Source organism: Fukomys damarensis, unplaced genomic scaffold (genome assembly GCF_012274545.1).
Source record: "Fukomys damarensis isolate Sample0158 unplaced genomic scaffold, DMR_v1.0_HiC HiC_scaffold_24, whole genome shotgun sequence".
NCBI lineage: Eukaryota > Metazoa > Chordata > Mammalia > Rodentia > Bathyergidae > Fukomys > Fukomys damarensis.
In genome coordinates this window covers 58,440,347-58,457,365 of record NW_022900936.1, presented here as the reverse complement: position 1 = coordinate 58,457,365, position 17,019 = coordinate 58,440,347, and the positions used below count along the sequence as shown (strand labels likewise).

Sequence of the window (17,019 nt, the reverse complement as noted above, 5' to 3'; positions counted from 1 at the left end):
ACTAAAAAGCTTCTGTACTTCAAAAGAAACCATTAGCAGAACTAAGAGACAATCTACAATGTGGGAAAAAATTTTTACCAGCTGTACCTCAGACAAAGGACTATTATCAAGGATATATAAAGAACTCAAAACAATCAGTCCCCCCAAATATAAAGACCCGATCCAAAAATGGGCATCCGAAATGAACAGACATTTCTCATACAAAGAAGTGAAAGCAGCAAGAAAATATATGAAAAAATGTTCCACATCACTGGTCATTCGAGAGATGCAGATGAAAACAACACTAAGATTCCACCTCACCCCACAAAGAATGGCTGCTATCAAGAAATCACACAATAACAAATGTTGGCGGGGTTGTGGGGAGAAAGGAACCCTCCTCCATTGTTGGTGGGAGTGCAGACTAGTGCAACCACTATGGAAATCAATATGGAGATACCTTAAAGATTTTTTAAAATGCTAACAACATTGTCTAAAAATGTTCCCTGAATGAATGAAAATTCAAATTATACTAAAGACATACCCAACCACAGTATTAATATTAGTAGAATGTTATAAACAATCTAAACAAATGAATAATTTTAGTTATCTTTGTGCAGCTAAAATAATAAAAACAGTGACTACAAAAACACACTCAACAATTCGCCGTTTTTATAGGTAGTGTGTTACTAAAAATATGTTTGAAAACCAAATTTCTGAAATTTGAACAGTTGGTTTATGGTTCCTGAGGAGAATCCTGTTATATCAGTGGCTAAGAAATGTGCTGGAATCCTTGCTGATTCTTCACATTGAGTTTAGGCACTCAGCAAAATAGAGGAGAGCTCACTGGGAGGTAGCCCAAAGCATCCCCTTTTCCTCTAAGAGTGGGGGAGTGAAGCTGTACAACTCTTTATCCTGCAGGCTGCTGACCCATCTGTGGTCCCCCTATAGTGGGAATGACAACTGGGATATGCTAGGTGTATAGGGCCAGGTTAGCAGAAAGAGGTTTTGCTCTGCCTGCTTCCTTCCACTTGCACAGATAATTTCCCCAGGGTTGGCATTATTCTCCAAGAATGTGAAGATGCCAGTGATAAAGAGAAAGGAGAGGGAAGTGCAGGGTCGTTTGTTCTAGGTGGTAGAAATTGTGAACAAGAAACTTCTACCCACTCTCTAGTTCAGGGGCTCAGCAGAGCCCCCTTGGCATGTAGGTGAAGTACATGGATATATCTGAGGTCATGGCCCTGGCAGAAGATTTAGGGGGTTAGGGGGACTGAGTTGCCAAAATTGATACCTGCTTTCTGCTTTCTCCAGAGTCTGCTAACTCTTTCCTATAATGACCACCTTGGCAAGCAGCATTAATATATAGTAGGCTAAAATCACCATTAAGAAGCAGAGGGCGTGGTGGCACACGCCTGTAATCCCAGCCCTCAGGAGGCTGGGGCAGGAGGATCGCTGTGAGTTTGAGGCCAGCCTGGGCTACACAGTGAGTTCCAGGTCAGTCTCAACTACATAGTGAGACCCTTTCTGGAAAAAAAAATTCACCATTAAGTTCCTGACATACAAAGGATAAATCTCAATATACAAACAATGTCAAGATACAATATTGGGATTAATATGATAAATAAGACTGGGCTGTGGAGACTTGGCCACCCCAGCCCTATTTTATGTGCTGACCCATTTACCTCATCTGAGCCTGGTGCCCCAGATTGAAAGTCCAAGAGCTTTCAGCCTTGCCATTTGACTTGGACCTGTTGTCTTGATGAAAATTCATGTTGGTTTTGAGAGCTAATATTCCCTCCCAAGTCACAGAACCTTCAATCCCCCACCCCACAGCACCTTCTCCTTGCACTGGCCTCATTGTATATATCCTTTCAGTCTCCTGACTGAGAAAGGACTGGATTTCACATCTAATTAAGAGAGATTGTATTGCCTGCTCTTTCTTGTTCATTTTCTCTTATGCATAGGCAGTTTTTTATTCTCATGCTAAGTCCCATCCCTGGGCCCTCAGAATTTAAGAGACCTACAAAGCAGAGGCAGAAGTCCTGCCAGCATTTCACCAGGCAGCTTTTCCCTTCGGGACTCACCCTGATTCAGCCCCCTCTATTTACGCCCTACCACACAACACAGTCACATAGAATAGTCATATGCCACAGTACTGTTCCTTGCATATTTCAAGTTGAATACCAGCACAGGCTGACTGTATGTTTTTACTTTGGTGGACAGAGTGTGGGTTGTTATGTTAAAACATGCAGAGTGTGTGTATGGGGGGGCATCCTCAGATACACAAAATTTGTGTAGAGTTGTGTGGTTCTGTGGAATAAAGAGTGTTGGGGTTTTGAGGGGAGAGAGGCTAGTTGATGTGTGTGGGTTTTTTTTTTTTTTTTGAATAGCCCAAATACCTATTCAGTGCCAATCTAAGAAAGAATGGATTTAGCATTTTCACACCATTCCTTCCTATAGTCATTGAATAACCATCTAATCAAGATTTGTTTTCAATAGGGAACAAATCTTCTACAGTAGAGCATTTCAGATCTATTCCATTGGAATCTATACATTAATGCCCATTGGATGAAAAGGACATATTCACAAAAGCCTGCACTTAGCCTTGCTATGGCAGAAACTTTTTCCCACTGTATTAGTGTTAAAAATAAAAGAAAGCCTGGGAAAGGAATTGCCTCGGCATTGTGTGCTGCAAGAACGAGGCATGCTTGAATGGAGAGACAGATTCCCGCATCACATCTGTACGTGTATCAGCAGAAGAATGATTCTGCTTTTCAGAACTGTTCACAACAGTTGGGGCCAGTAACCTTACAGAGATGTTTAGGAATTATGTCTGTAAAAATCCAGCTAGGCTTATCAGGTCAGGTTGTATGTGTAGATAGGTTTATGTTTGTCTTTGTGATAATTAATGAAGTTGCTAACATAACTCAGACTATTTAGCAAATAATCTAATTACTTAGATGGGATGAATGTGAAATTCAATTTGGTCAAACAAGCAGTTTGAGGTTTGGGTTTGTTTTTTGTTTTTTTTTTTTTGGTACCGGGGATCGAACTCGGGTCCTTGCGCTTGCAAGGCAGGCCACTGAACCGCTGAGCTAAATCCCCAGCCCCGAGTTTGAGTTTTTCTCATGCAGTTGTGTATGTGTTTATATTTGTGTCCATGCGTGTATTTGAGTGTGTGTGTGTGTGATACAATACCTTTTGATGTTGGTCATTTCTCATCTCCAAAGCAGTCTCTATCATAACTTTCAATGCCTTTTTTCCCACTGAGACTAAGGATCTTTGAGTGTTCCAAGTTTTATTCCTCAGGGATCCACTATGTGCAGAGAAAGGAGCATCAGGAAGCATGGGCTCTAATCTAATCTAATCTTGTCACTTGCTAGTTGTGTAAAACTTCAGGCAACTGAATGAAACACTTTGAGAGGCCCAACTTCCTCTTATGTCACATAGGAATCGTAAGATCTGTCCTAAAAAAAAAAAAAAAAAAACAGGATTGTTGTAAAAAGTAAATGAAATGTTAAATGTGAGAGAATTTTGTACACTGTGAAACACTACATAGATATTATTATGATAATGGTGCTAGAGATGCTTTCTAGAATTATCTGAGAGAAGACAATTCTGTCATAGACGATATCTCTGGAGTTATCATTGTGACTGGTGTTATTATCAAATGTATGTTTCACTTGAGGAGAAAAAAGTTATTAAAATTAATATGTTCATTCTATTCAGAGATGATAATTGTACTGCTGTCTGTTTACAACCAATTTTACTGCCTGTTGTTTTACTTAAAGGAAAGAGAGACCTCAGTGACAGCAATAGTGTATTTAGAAAACTATATGTTTGTGCCTGGATGAGTTGTTTTATTTCTTGCATTGTTCCTTTGTTTAAAATTAGATGTTAAAGCCTCAAGCCCTAGAAACTTGAAAACCACGGGTGGGTTGAAAATCCTAGGTGGGTGTAGAAGTAGGTGGAGAGAGTATTAGGCAAACCTTTAACACAGCTTTATAGCAAACCTATGGCTACCTTCAGGGCCAGAGTATGTAATATAGTGTAGCAGTCAAAAAAGTGAACTCTAGCACTTGTCTGCCTAGGTTCAAATGTCACCTTTTCCACCAATTACTTATGTACCTTTGAACATGTTCTTAATTTCTCTAGCCTCAGTTTCCTCATCTATAAAATAAGGATAACAATAGTAACAATATGATTGCTGTGAACATTAAATGAAATGCATAACATGATGTGACAGTGCTTCATACAGGATAAGCTCTAAAAAAACAGTTTGTTCTTGCTTTTTATTGTCATGATGTAAGATGCACGTGGAACTCATCAAGAACTTAGAATTTTATCTGTTGACTGAATTCCAAACTGCCCTTCCTGAGTTATTGGTGCCTTCCTTCCTTTGGGGCTGTATTTTGTAATAGCACAATCAGAACAAGATCACTGTGATACTTGATCTGGCAAAGAAAATTTGTTTTACATAAGTGAAAAAGATGGAAGCTGTAGCCTAGAACAGAATTTCAGATATGTAATAGACCCCATGGAGGTGGGAAGAAGGGATTCTCCTACATAAATTAATGTAAATTTTCTCACTGAATATGAACACAAAGCTTACAGGCATTTAAATTCACACACCATAGGGATGAATACTGAAACAAGGCAGAAAAGCTAGTGAAGTATGGACTTCCCTGAGCAGGTCCTTCATATTCAGGCAGAGAAGAAAGAATCTGAAAGAGTAGGCTTGCCTCCTTTCTGCAGACCGTGACCTAGAGATTGCTTCTCACAAGTCAGGGATCAGGATTACAGACCAACCATCAGTACTTGGACACCCTTGTTTTGAAAGCCCACTTACTTGGCTTCTTCCAGATTGATTGCTCAGGTGTGAAGGCAAGAACAGAAATTTTATTGTAGAATGATACGGAGAGAGCTTCTCGAGAGCCATCAAATAGGTGAGGAAGAGAAACAGGAAAGCCCTAAGACAGTGCTGTGGCCTCCTGTTTTCTTTCTCAGTGTGGATCCATCTGCTACTAAAAGTGTCCCTGAGCTGCACAGCCACATATACAGGAGTAGCAGTGAGTCAGGGTAGCAATGGGTCAGGCTACCACATAGCCAACTGTCTGTTACCTTCCTCGTGGGAGCTGTTTCACAGTCACTGCCAGCAGGTGTATAGAGCACCCTATTTGTGTAGGGTAAACATGTCCTACTCATGGTTTCCTCCTGCCCTCCTGGCCTAATTAACAGCACACCCCTTCACGCTTAAAGTGCCCAGTTTGAGTGATACATGTGATCACCTCGTGTACAGTAGTCTCCCAGCTTTGACCTTCTAAACATTTCTCCTTCATTAAACCTCAGAGTATCACTCATATCACACATAACTGTCCTAAAGTTGTGCTCAACGAGATTGTCAGGGATGATACAGAAAGCAACCAGTGAATGCCCCTTTAGCTTGCAGATTCCATTGGCAACTGTTTGGTAAACATCTTGGTCTTGGTTGAATTTTCCAAGAATTTCTGCATACATGGTGTGAGTTATGGTAATATGCCATATAAGCTAATAGGAAGGAAATTTATTTCTTAACAATGAATATTGTCTCTTTGAATAAAATAAGGAACTTTCATAAATTGGGGTAAATGTAAATTTTCCCGAAGGAATTGGGCCAAGACTTGTTTAAAGTGGAAGTAATGTTCCCTAAAAACAAGTTTTCCATTGCCTTTCAATTCTACTTTGCTGAAATTGTAGGACTAGCAGGCACATGACCTATGTGATAATTACTTTCAACAGACAACTTCAGCTGAAGCTCTGGGGGATTAATATGGATTCCACATCCAAAAGAGCTGGGACACTGAGGTGGGAATGAAGCCAGGATGTGAAGCCTTGTCCCTCTCCCAACCTGTGTCTGCTTCTAGACTTACTGCCTTGAGGCTTCAGTGTTAGGAATACAATCAACTAGATCTGATCCTTGCCCTGTTTTTTTGTCTGCCTCGCTGTACTGCAGGTGACATCAGTTGCAAGGGGATGACCGAGCGCATTCACAGCATCAACCTTCACAACTTCAGCAATTCCGTGCTCGAGACCCTCAACGAGCAGCGCAACCGTGGCCACTTCTGTGACGTGACGGTGCGCATCCACGGGAGCATGCTGCGCGCGCACCGCTGCGTGCTGGCAGCGGGCAGTCCCTTCTTCCAGGACAAGCTGCTACTGGGCTACAGTGACATTGAGATCCCATCGGTGGTGTCAGTGCAGTCGGTGCAAAAGCTCATTGACTTCATGTACAGCGGTGTGCTACGAGTATCGCAGTCAGAAGCTCTGCAGATCCTCACAGCCGCCAGCATCCTGCAGATCAAAACCGTCATAGATGAGTGCACGCGCATAGTGTCACAGAATGTGGGTGATGTGTTTCCGGGCATCCAGGACTCTGGCCAGGACACGCCACGGGGCACTCCTGAGTCAGGTACATCGGGCCAGAGCAGTGACACGGAATCAGGCTACCTGCAGAGCCACCCGCAACACAGTGTGGATAGAATCTACTCAGCGCTCTATGCTTGCTCCATGCAGAATGGCAGCGGTGAGCGCTCCTTCTACAGCGGTGCCGTGGTCAGCCACCATGAGACTGCGCTCAGCCTGCCCCGCGACCACCACATGGAAGACCCCAACTGGATCACCCGCATCCACGAGCGCTCACAGATGGAGCGCTACATGTCCACCACCCCTGAGACCACGCACTGCCGCAAGCAGCCCAGGCCTGTGCGTATCCAGACCCTGATGGGCAACATCCACATCAAGCAGGAGATGGAGGATGATTATGACTACTATGGGCAGCAAAGGGTGCAGATCCTGGAGCGCAATGAATCCGAGGAGTGCACAGAAGACACTGACCAGGCCGAAGGCACTGAAAGTGAGCCCAAAGGTGAAAGCTTCGATTCAGGGGTCAGCTCTTCCATAGGCACCGAACCCGACTCAGTGGAACAGCAGTTTGGGACTGGGGCAGCACGGGATGGGCAGTCAGAGCCCACGCAACCTGAGCAGGCTGCTGAAGCCCCCACTGAGGGCAGCACACAGCCAAACCAGCTAGAAACAGGTGCCTCCTCTCCAGAGAGAAGCAATGAGGTGGAAATGGACAGCACAGTCATCACTGTCAGCAACAGCTCAGATAAGAGCATCCTGCAGCAGCCTTCGGTCAATACATCTATTGGGCAACCATTGCCAAGTACCCAGCTCTACTTACGCCAGACAGAAACCCTCACCAGCAACCTGAGGATGCCTCTGACCTTGACCAGCAACACACAGGTCATTGGCACAGCTGGCAACACCTACCTGCCAGCCCTCTTCACTACCCAGCCTGCAGGCAGTGGCCCCAAGCCTTTCCTCTTCAGTCTGCCACAGCCCCTGGCAGGCCAGCAAACCCAGTTTGTGACAGTATCCCAGCCCGGTCTGTCGACCTTTACTGCACAGCTGCCAGCGCCACAGCCCCTGGCCTCATCTGCAGGCCACAGCACAGCCAGTGGGCAAGGTGAAAAAAAGCCTTATGAGTGCACTCTCTGCAACAAGACTTTCACCGCCAAACAGAATTACGTCAAGCACATGTTTGTACACACAGGTGAGTGAAGGCTCCCAGAGAGGCCTGACAGCGGGAAGTGAAGGGCATTTGGGGGAGGAAAGGGCAGGACTGCAGGTAGAAGGGAAGGTTTGAAGTCATTTTTCAGATTTTAAAGAAACCTCACCCCAAAGTCATTTCTTGAATTTCCAGCTGTGCCTAAGTCATAGGAATGGAGTACTGAAATCACAGAAATGCTTTATGGAAAAGGGATGTCCTAGGGATGTGCAGCCTGCAGAAGAAAAGACTCAGGGCCTTCTTTAGGCCATAGCAAGTGCTTGACTCCCAGTGGCAGCACAATGCAGTAGCTAAGAGCTCAAGCTTCAGAGCCAGGTCACTTGGGTTTGAATTCAGGCTTAGTCACAGCCAAACATTGTCACCGTGAGAAAATGAATTTTTCTGTCCTTCAATTTCCTTGTCTAGAAAATGAGAATTAACAATGGTATACCTTCCTTATAATGCTGCTTTTGAAGATTATATAAATTAGTATACATGAAGTTCTTAGAAGAGTATCTAGCACATAACAAACATGGTTTATGTGGTAGATATTACTGGCTTTATTAAGATGGCTAGAAGAAAGGTTGCTCTGACTCAAAAACAAAAAATAGTACTGAAGCAATCATTGAAAGCTCTATAGCGGTCCTTTCAACTAAATAGAAGAAAAGGTTCTTAACAAATTAGAGTTGTTGCACAGAGATTGCCTCCAACTAACTAGAGGTACTTAAGGACAGAATGGCTGATCATTTCATAGAGATGATGTAGAGGGGATTCAATCATCAGGATGGCAAGATGAGTGTTTCCCTGGATTTTATAATTCCAGAGTGAAGGTCTCCTGACTCTCAGTCAATACCTTTTCCTGGTTCCATAATGCAACAGACATAGAAATGTGAACACTATGTAAGTGCCTCCCTATAAATGGCCATTTATACACATATGATCAGCATTTCACATAGATTCTCTGTACCTACAGTGTTTAGCACAATGATGATCATTATACTTGAAATTCTTATAAGAATCACTCTTCTGGTAAGCCTGTGGCTCCAGAATACCCCTATTTAAATGACAAACCATTAGCCAGAGCAAAGTTGAATTCTAATACATGAAAACAAATTCGTTTCTTAAAGCAGCCTATTTCTTGGATGAAAACTGTTGTGAATCTGAGACAGAACATATATGTTTTTTTTGTTTCTTTTTGGTACCAGGGATTGAACACGGGTCCTTGCACTTGCAAGGCAGGCCACCAAACCACTGAGCTAAATCCCCGGCCCTTTATATGTTTAAATTGAGAAAGAGAAGACAGCCAATAGATAGAGAAACAAAATACCCAACATTGAAGAGAATAGTTGAAATAGCGTATTATTTTAAATGAACTTTGCTTTCTTTGCAGTCCAGTTTAAGTCAAGACATTATGTAAATCAATGTATGTCTTTATGCAGATCAACTGCACTTAAATATTATAATTTTCAAACATCCAAATAAACACAGTGACTCGCTACTGAAGTGAAAAAGACAGGTCATTGCAAGTCACTGTGTTTTACTTGAGGTACACCTGAATGCATTCATAATCTGAGATCAATCAAGAGAAGTTAAGCAGCTAGCAACATTTTATTTATGTAGCAACATATGGCAGAGTACTCTCAAATAGTGTATGTCATTTCTTCCTCTAAAGAGCAGTCTTATAATGTATCAATTAAGGGTTAATGCAAAAAAGAGACCATTTGTTGGCAAATCACTTTAGCCAAAGTTGACTTAGGTGGCCTTGGATCTGTAAACATATCACCTTCAGTGCATCTTTTCCAGGAGGACTTTCAGATACAAAAGTTCACATATTTTATTAGATCACATATTGAAATGTCACTTTAAATTTGGAATATTTAATGTTCAGTATACTACCAAAAGTTGTCTGTTTGATGCATTTGTCCACAACAGGATTCTGTAGTTAACCCAGTGGAAAACCAGTAATAGATTTGCACCCTTAGACATCACAGATGAAAACAGCTATAGGTAAAAATCACTTCATATATCTGACTTATGCTCAAAGTTTGTTTTTCAGAATGCTAGTAACCTATGAAGGTGTTTGCATTAGTGTGTATAAAAGGGCCCAAATCTAAAAATAATTAATCAAATACATATATCAGCTGGCAACACATTTTTAAAAAGCAGCACTCTTCCCTTCATTCTAGAATTATTTTGCAGTGGTACTTTGGGAAGGCCATCTGTCTTTTATGGCTTTTCTATAAATGGAGGACTCTCTAACACAGCAAAGTTTAAGAAAAATTAACCATATTTTCAAAAAGGAGGGTAGCTTGAACATGTGGAGGTAAGTAAGGACCTTAATTCAACATGGCTCACATTTCTGAAGTTCTCTCTACTTTCTTAGTAACATCAAAACAAAATGGGGGCCTCCCAACTTTACAGGAGCCCAGTGTCATAACTCCAGAATTAAAGTTCAAATGTTAGTATTAAAAAGATTCTGGAAAGTACTTGGACAGCTGGAAAGGCAGAGGTAGATTTAATGTTCTTACCTGTAGTCTATCTGAAAAGAACCCTACCAAGAAAGAGTGGCTTGACAGACATAAAAGGAAAGAAATGTGGTTTCTCCCCATGATGCTGCTCTGCAAACAAATAGAACTGTATAGTAATAACTACATTTGCATTTTATTAACTCCAAAATTTAAAGTAAATGGTACTTGCTTTCACCAACTACAGAAAATCAGTTCTGAGATCTAGATTCCAAAATATCGTATAGATCTGTGTTAATGATCTACCCATTCATGAAAGGAAGTGTTTGAGACAAATAAGTAGTCCGTCGTTTTGACTTTGGAGCTAAGCTGTACCTTAGAAAACCAAGAAAGCACTAGTTATGAAGCATATTTCACAATAATTATAATATTAAAACTCATAGTGGAGGGATAAGTGAAAGATAATTTTATTGGAACTAGGCTTTGAGTCTTCTAAATAACTGTGTAACCATAAGCAAGTCATTTGATTTCACAAGCTTCAGTTTCTCTTGGTTTAAAATGAAAATAATAATTTTTCTGCCTTTGAGTAGTGTTAAAGGTGGGCACATAAAAACTTTTCATAAGAGGAAAATATTACTTCATTTTTAAAATAATCATCATTATTACTTGTACCCCCCTCCACCAAGAAGACATTGAATTTCTTTGCTCTGTGTCTCATCTCTGAATATACACTTTGAACATGTTTTGTTCCTCTATGGGATTTATGCTGAATCAGTGTGATACTCCTGAGGCTGCTTGGACTTCCTTCATTACAATTAATTTTTTATTTCTTAACAATTTTATAAGAATGAAAGAAATTACCTCACCTAATCATTCTTTATCAACTGCCAAACAAACCACAGTAGGACTCTCAGAATTTTTCATATTCACTTACTGCAGCTTCTATAAGAGCTGTGAGGAAGGAAACCGTGAGTTTAGGACATGTTTGATAGCAAAGGATTTGGAGAAAAACAAAGATAACACAAACCATCCTGCATGGAAGACATGGAACAAAGCAAGGCCCTTCCATACCTCCCCAGTCAAGGAAAAAAAAGGAATAACAAAGGTCAGAACAGACAAATGAATGTGAAAAGGAAGGACAGAGCATATTAGAAGGGTAAGCACTGGGTAACTCACACAGACATGGAAGGAAAGCTGTGGTAGTAATTCCAAGGTAACCACAGAGCAGTGTGATCTCCCCCACCCCTGCCACATCTCTTCTGTCAGAACTTCTCGTGAAGCTTAGTAACCTGTGTGTTAACAAGCCCTGATTCATGCTGAAGTTTGAGAACTGCTGCTTAGAGAGCTGAGCCAAGGTAATTAGGAGGAGAATGGCATCAGTTTCTTTTCCTATATAACATTGTTCTCTAAAATTTCTCTAACAAGAATCTGTCTTTGGAAAAAATAAACCAGTGTTATGGACAGAAGTTTGATGTTGTAATGGATAAATAATATTACACAACTTATTTCTCGGCTATGAGCAGTGAGTTCAGTCTTCCTAATTATATAGGTACCATGACAAATTCAGTACCCTTTCTGTTACTGAGTAGTACGGTACTGACTTGTGTTACCACATGTAGTCATCTTCACACCTTCCTATTAGAATGCAAAGTCTGAAAGAGCAGAAACACCCGTAAAAATGTATATCATGCATCAATATACCCAACATATACTACTTTGCAAATAGTAAACATCCATTCATATTTCATCAGTGGCTGAACCAAATTCTTCCACAGTGATATCTAATCATTTCCCAATGGATGACTTGTTTATTTTGATGTAGCTCCACAGATATATTAAATATTTTCTTCAACAACATGTTACAGATATCATGTTCTGTTACTTTGCTCTATGTAACAAAATACCACACATAATAATTGGAATGACCAGGATGGCTGGGCACTATTTATTAACCTCCAGGTGTAGGGTTACCAGATTTAGCAAACAAAAAGATAAAACAACTGTTTAAATATTAAATTTGATTTCAGATAAATGACAAGTATATTTTTAGAATATGCTCTTTGCAAGATATATGACATACCTATATTAAAAATTATTTATTATTTATCTGAAATTCACATGTAAGAAGGTGTCATATATTTTATCTGGCGTGGAGCTATCTTTTAAAATCCAGACTTAGGATTCTTGCCTTAAAACTCTATAAATGAATATGGGATAACATATGTACTTGCTTAGCAAATGTTTGTTGAGTGAACATGTAAATGAATGTTTAAAAATGTAGGCATGCTTTCCAGGAGAACTTAATTCAAGGGATTTATACATAAATGCATTCTTTTCTCAGTAAGACCTTTAGATTCTCTCTCTCTCTCTCTCTCTCTCTCTCTCTCTCTCTCTCTCTCTCTCTCATTAGCTAGAGAATACATTGTACAGATTTCTATATTCTCATTTGTATTTTCTTCACCAACAAAAGGTAGATGCATTGGCTGTTTTCCAAATCATGCTATCAACAGCCCAACCACTGGTGACTGTTTTTAGTCCATTGATATCCTTTGCACATAAGGCAGTTTTACTTGTTACTTAGAAAAGCTCAGCTATTTCAGTCATGAATTCAATGTAAATAGATAAAATAACAGCAGCATAACAATGTTAGCAATGGGTAATAATCATGCCCAAGACAATAAGGTGATAATATACATATGGAGCCTGGACTATTGTTACTATCAAGCCAGTGAGAGTAAAGGAATGAGTATGAAGTCAGGAGAAAAAGCCTGTGTTTTACCATTTTGTGACTGAGTAGTGACTATAGGAAATACTTTCTAAATTCATCCCAAGCCTCAGTTTTTCAGATCTTAATAAATCTAATTTATTTTATATGGTTACTCTGAGAATTAACTAATTTACATGAAAGAACTTAACCATAAATGCAGTAAAACTGTCAAAGCCATTAAGAATATATGTGTTATAGATGTCAGAGTGGCATCGTGTATTGGGCAGTATAAAGACCAAGAAATTGTTTGTTAACAGGAGAAGGGGAGATAATCTGGTTGGGTTGTTGTCTTCTTTTTTTTCCCCCAGTACTGAGGATTGAACCCAGGGCTCACAATGAGCTACATCCCTTTCCTTTTTTGTATTTTGATTGATGATTGATTGATTGATTGATTGATGGAGGCAGGGTCTCCATAAGTTGCTAAATTGTACAGGTTAGGCTCAAATTTGTAGTCCTCCTATCTCAGCCTCCCACAGTGTTGGGATTATATGCATGCACCATCATAGCCAGTGTAGCTGGTTTCTTACTCTTAGCTATTACTGATTTGTTGGATGTAGATATCATTTTCTGCAGATATTAATATCTATCCCAGGCATAAAATTGTAAGAGAGGGTAAGTAATGTGAATGAAGTTCACTGAGATTTTCAAAATTCTTCTTACCACGAAAATAGTTTAGTCTCACTGAAACCACAGATGTCTTGTGGCTGTAGTCTGTCCTTAGTAGGCCTTCTCTCCTAGCCAGCCCCCAGGAATGGATCAGAGAGGTTGGCAGGCGATCGTGCCAACTGTATCTCAGGGGTGTGGGCCCTCCTTCAGCCTTAATTTCTGGATAGAAACCAAACTCTGCAGCCAGTGAAAGCTCCATACAGTTTCCTGTGAGCACACTTCCATTGTTGATACTGAACCTTTCTCGTTTTCTGGTCTGATTTTGAATTTCCACACTCAGGCTCTGCACTTTCCAGCACACTCCAACTCTCTCCTCTTCCTCTTCCTTCCTTGCTCCTGCAACGTCACCAAGCACCGTCTTGGTTTTATGACCTCTCACTGTGCTTGCCCAAAGAAAACGTTATTGTGCTATACAGCAGAGGCTAAAGAGACAGGGAGAGTAGAGAGGCAGGTAGGAACAGTGCTTATGAAAACAACCAGATAATAGCATTCAGGATCCCTTTTGCAGCCTGGGAAAAGCCTAGTTAGAATGAGAAAGACTTGGTAGAATGAGTTCTTGCTGAGCCCCCAATCCAAAGGTCACTCTTCAAAATCAGGGTGTTATAGCCTACTGCAGTGGCTTTTTCTGGAACATTTTGAGTTTTGAGCAAAAGTCTCTCCATCTACTAACATAAGCAGCATCTTCTTTTTTTCACTTGTCAGTCACAGTAGAGGAAATATCAGAGCTGATCCATGAGAAGTTGAAGGTCGGGCATTAAAAAATGGAGAACCATGGACTAGGGATGTAGCTCACTGGTGCCTTGCCTGCCTGGGAAGCTCAGAAGTCCTGAGTCCAATCCCCGGTACAAAACAAAAAGAAAAAAAATGGAGAAAAATATAAACTTTCACCTCTTCCCTACCCTTGAAAAGGCAATAAAGGACACTGCTTCTCCCCTCAGTTCTTCACCTGCTGTTAGTTTCTCTGCCTCCAGTGTTCCAGTTGCTGCTTAATAAGAAATCCTTTGTCTATTCTGTTAACATTTTATCACGGTACCACTTAATTTCATTAGCATAGATAATTAATAGACTATAGAGAAAGAATAGACTATTCAGAGTATACCCTTACCTCTGAATTTCACAGCTGCAACATACTTGTTTGCTTTACTAATTATCTGAAACAACTTTTTAAAATTCTGGATTAGCTTCCCTATCACAGACCAGTCATTTCTTAGTTGACTTCATTTATCCACAGTTCTTTTGTGCTAGGTGGAATAGTTTAGTTTTCCTTAAAAAGATCACGTACTCTATACTCAGTGATTTTTCACTTTTTCCTCTTTACTTTTCAAACCAACATTGCAAGGCAGGTACTTTCTGTATTATTTCCTATAGATAAGGAAACTGAGGTTTAGAGAGGTTAAATAACACACCTAAGTCACTCAGCCAAGGAAATGGAATTCATATCGGACTTCTGCATCTGTATAGACCAAAACAGATCATTTTAGAGGACAGGGGTTCCTGTGAGCTTGCCCTTAAGGTTATAATTTAAGTTTCCACTTTGCTTTTGATATTCCTTTCTGACAAGACAGACTTCTTATTTCTGACGCATAGGCTCAAACCTGGAAAGCTCTCTTCTACCATTTATTTCATTTTTCCTTTCTTCATTTGGAGAACAACAAACAGCAGACCGTGTCTATTTCATTTATAGTTTCTATATCCCTTATAAGAAACATGTAGGAAAATATGATAGAAAAATAGTAACATTCCATATGCGTCATATTGCTCAAAATCCATATATTTAGAAAGGAAAATGTTGGGCACTTCAGTAATCTGAAAATAATACCCTGTTTAATCAGACAGTTCCTGAAATGTCCATCACAACATTTTATTAATTATACAGAGCACCTTTCTTCAAAGAGTTCCCAACTGCTTTGCAAACATTTTGTTCTCATTAACTAGCATGCCACTTTTCTGTGGCATAGAAGGGAAAAGGATGCTTTGTCCTATTTAAAAATGTGCAACTGCTAATGCACTGAGTAACTGAGCAGGTTGCCCTTGGGTCATTTGCTGGCAAGGCCAGAAGTAGAGTCCTCTGGGCTTGTGGGCCATCCTGAGCAGTAGACCAGCAAACTTGCAAAGGGCCATGCAAGTGCTTGGCGCGACTCCTTACTTAAAGAAAGCAAAACAAATCTCAGGAGATGAAAGCATTTAAAAAGCCCAGGGTCACACAAATAATTAATGGCAGAACCAACACTGGATGCATACAAACATACATATATATGCTACTGAGAGAAAGATGACAACTGTGAAGAATCAATTTATAGTCACATGAGAAGGGTGTGAAAGTAAAAGGCCTTTGTCAGTGACCTTGCTTAAGGAAAAGTACACAGAGGGTGAAAGTTTCAAGTAGCAAGAACATTTAGCACAGACAAAGTTTCAGCTTCCTAGCAGCCAAAATACCATCTGGAACTTAAGGCATGCTTCCCATTAAAGGTGACAGGTGGACATGTTTTAAAAGATATTTGGCCGCCTATCGTACCCACTATAAATTATACTGAAAGCACAAGGATAGCAAAGACCAGCTGAGTTCCAAGCATGTTTACAGCTGACAGAAATATTTTCACTAAAAATAACACACAGCGTGACTGTCTCTCTTAGGGAATCTCTCATTTCAAAAAAATTCACCAACATAAACATTATGCATAGCCTGAGTTCTTCAGCAAACTGTGATTATTAGCAAAGAACCTCTCCTAACTTCTTCTATTTTAACCTAAAAGTGAACTGAAATAAGAACTAGTCTCACCTAACCCTATGATCCTGTGCATCACATTGTCCCATCAGTGTGCCTTAAAACAAATCCTATTATATTTGAAAACACAACAATAACAGAAATAACAAAACTGATGGGAGAAAATTTCACAAAGTGGATCATGGAACATGATAAGCACGCAATACCTGGTGATCGTTTTTATTGCTTTTTATAAGTGACACATCCACCCTCTTCTGTTTTGTAACAGAAAAATAGAAACCTATTCAAGATACATACTTTTCATGGGAACTTACCTCAAATTCAAGAAGTAGGTCCCTTACCCTGCTGAATATATAGTGCACATGTTGAGATACTACCTTAGTGAGATTCATGCTCTGGGCTTTTAGGCCAGCCACATGACAGAAAAGTACATCAAAGGACCTTGCTACTCTGAGGTAGGAGCCCGTGTTGGGCAGTCAGTAATGAAATGGGAGAGATGTACCTTAGTGTAGTTAATCTCACCTATCAAGCACAGAACAACAGAAGTTGAGAGCAAACAATACCAACACAAACAAGTCTTTAATTATCCACAGAGATGTTGCAGATGCATGGACTTGTCTTATAGAAGAACCCTCATGTCATGATTTCTCAATGACTGAGAAATCTTATTTACCTTACTATTTTTAACTAGCTTAATCATTTGGTTCCTAAGCCAGTGGCAAGTCAAAGCAGTAAATGAAAAGGAAAAAAAAAAAGACTTCTGCCAACAGGCTAATAAAAAAAGAGAGAAAAACTGTTTTAGAAACTGACCTAAGAGTTTAAAAAGCATGTG

The 17,019-nt window shown here is 40.2% G+C and overlaps 1 protein-coding gene across 13 annotated transcripts in view; it reads left to right on the top strand.

Annotated features, from left to right (window-relative positions):
* The window catches only part of Zbtb20 (zinc finger and BTB domain containing 20), a 357,321-nt gene that overhangs the window by 338,873 nt on the left and 1,429 nt on the right, over positions 1 to 17,019 (top strand). For all 13 annotated transcript variants that reach the window (XM_033755905.1, XM_033755904.1, XM_033755907.1 and 10 more), the window contains one exon: positions 5,969 to 7,570. In XM_033755905.1, the coding sequence (XP_033611796.1) occupies positions 5,969 to 7,570 (1,602 nt within the window). The remainder of the gene's footprint in view (positions 1 to 5,968; positions 7,571 to 17,019) is intronic.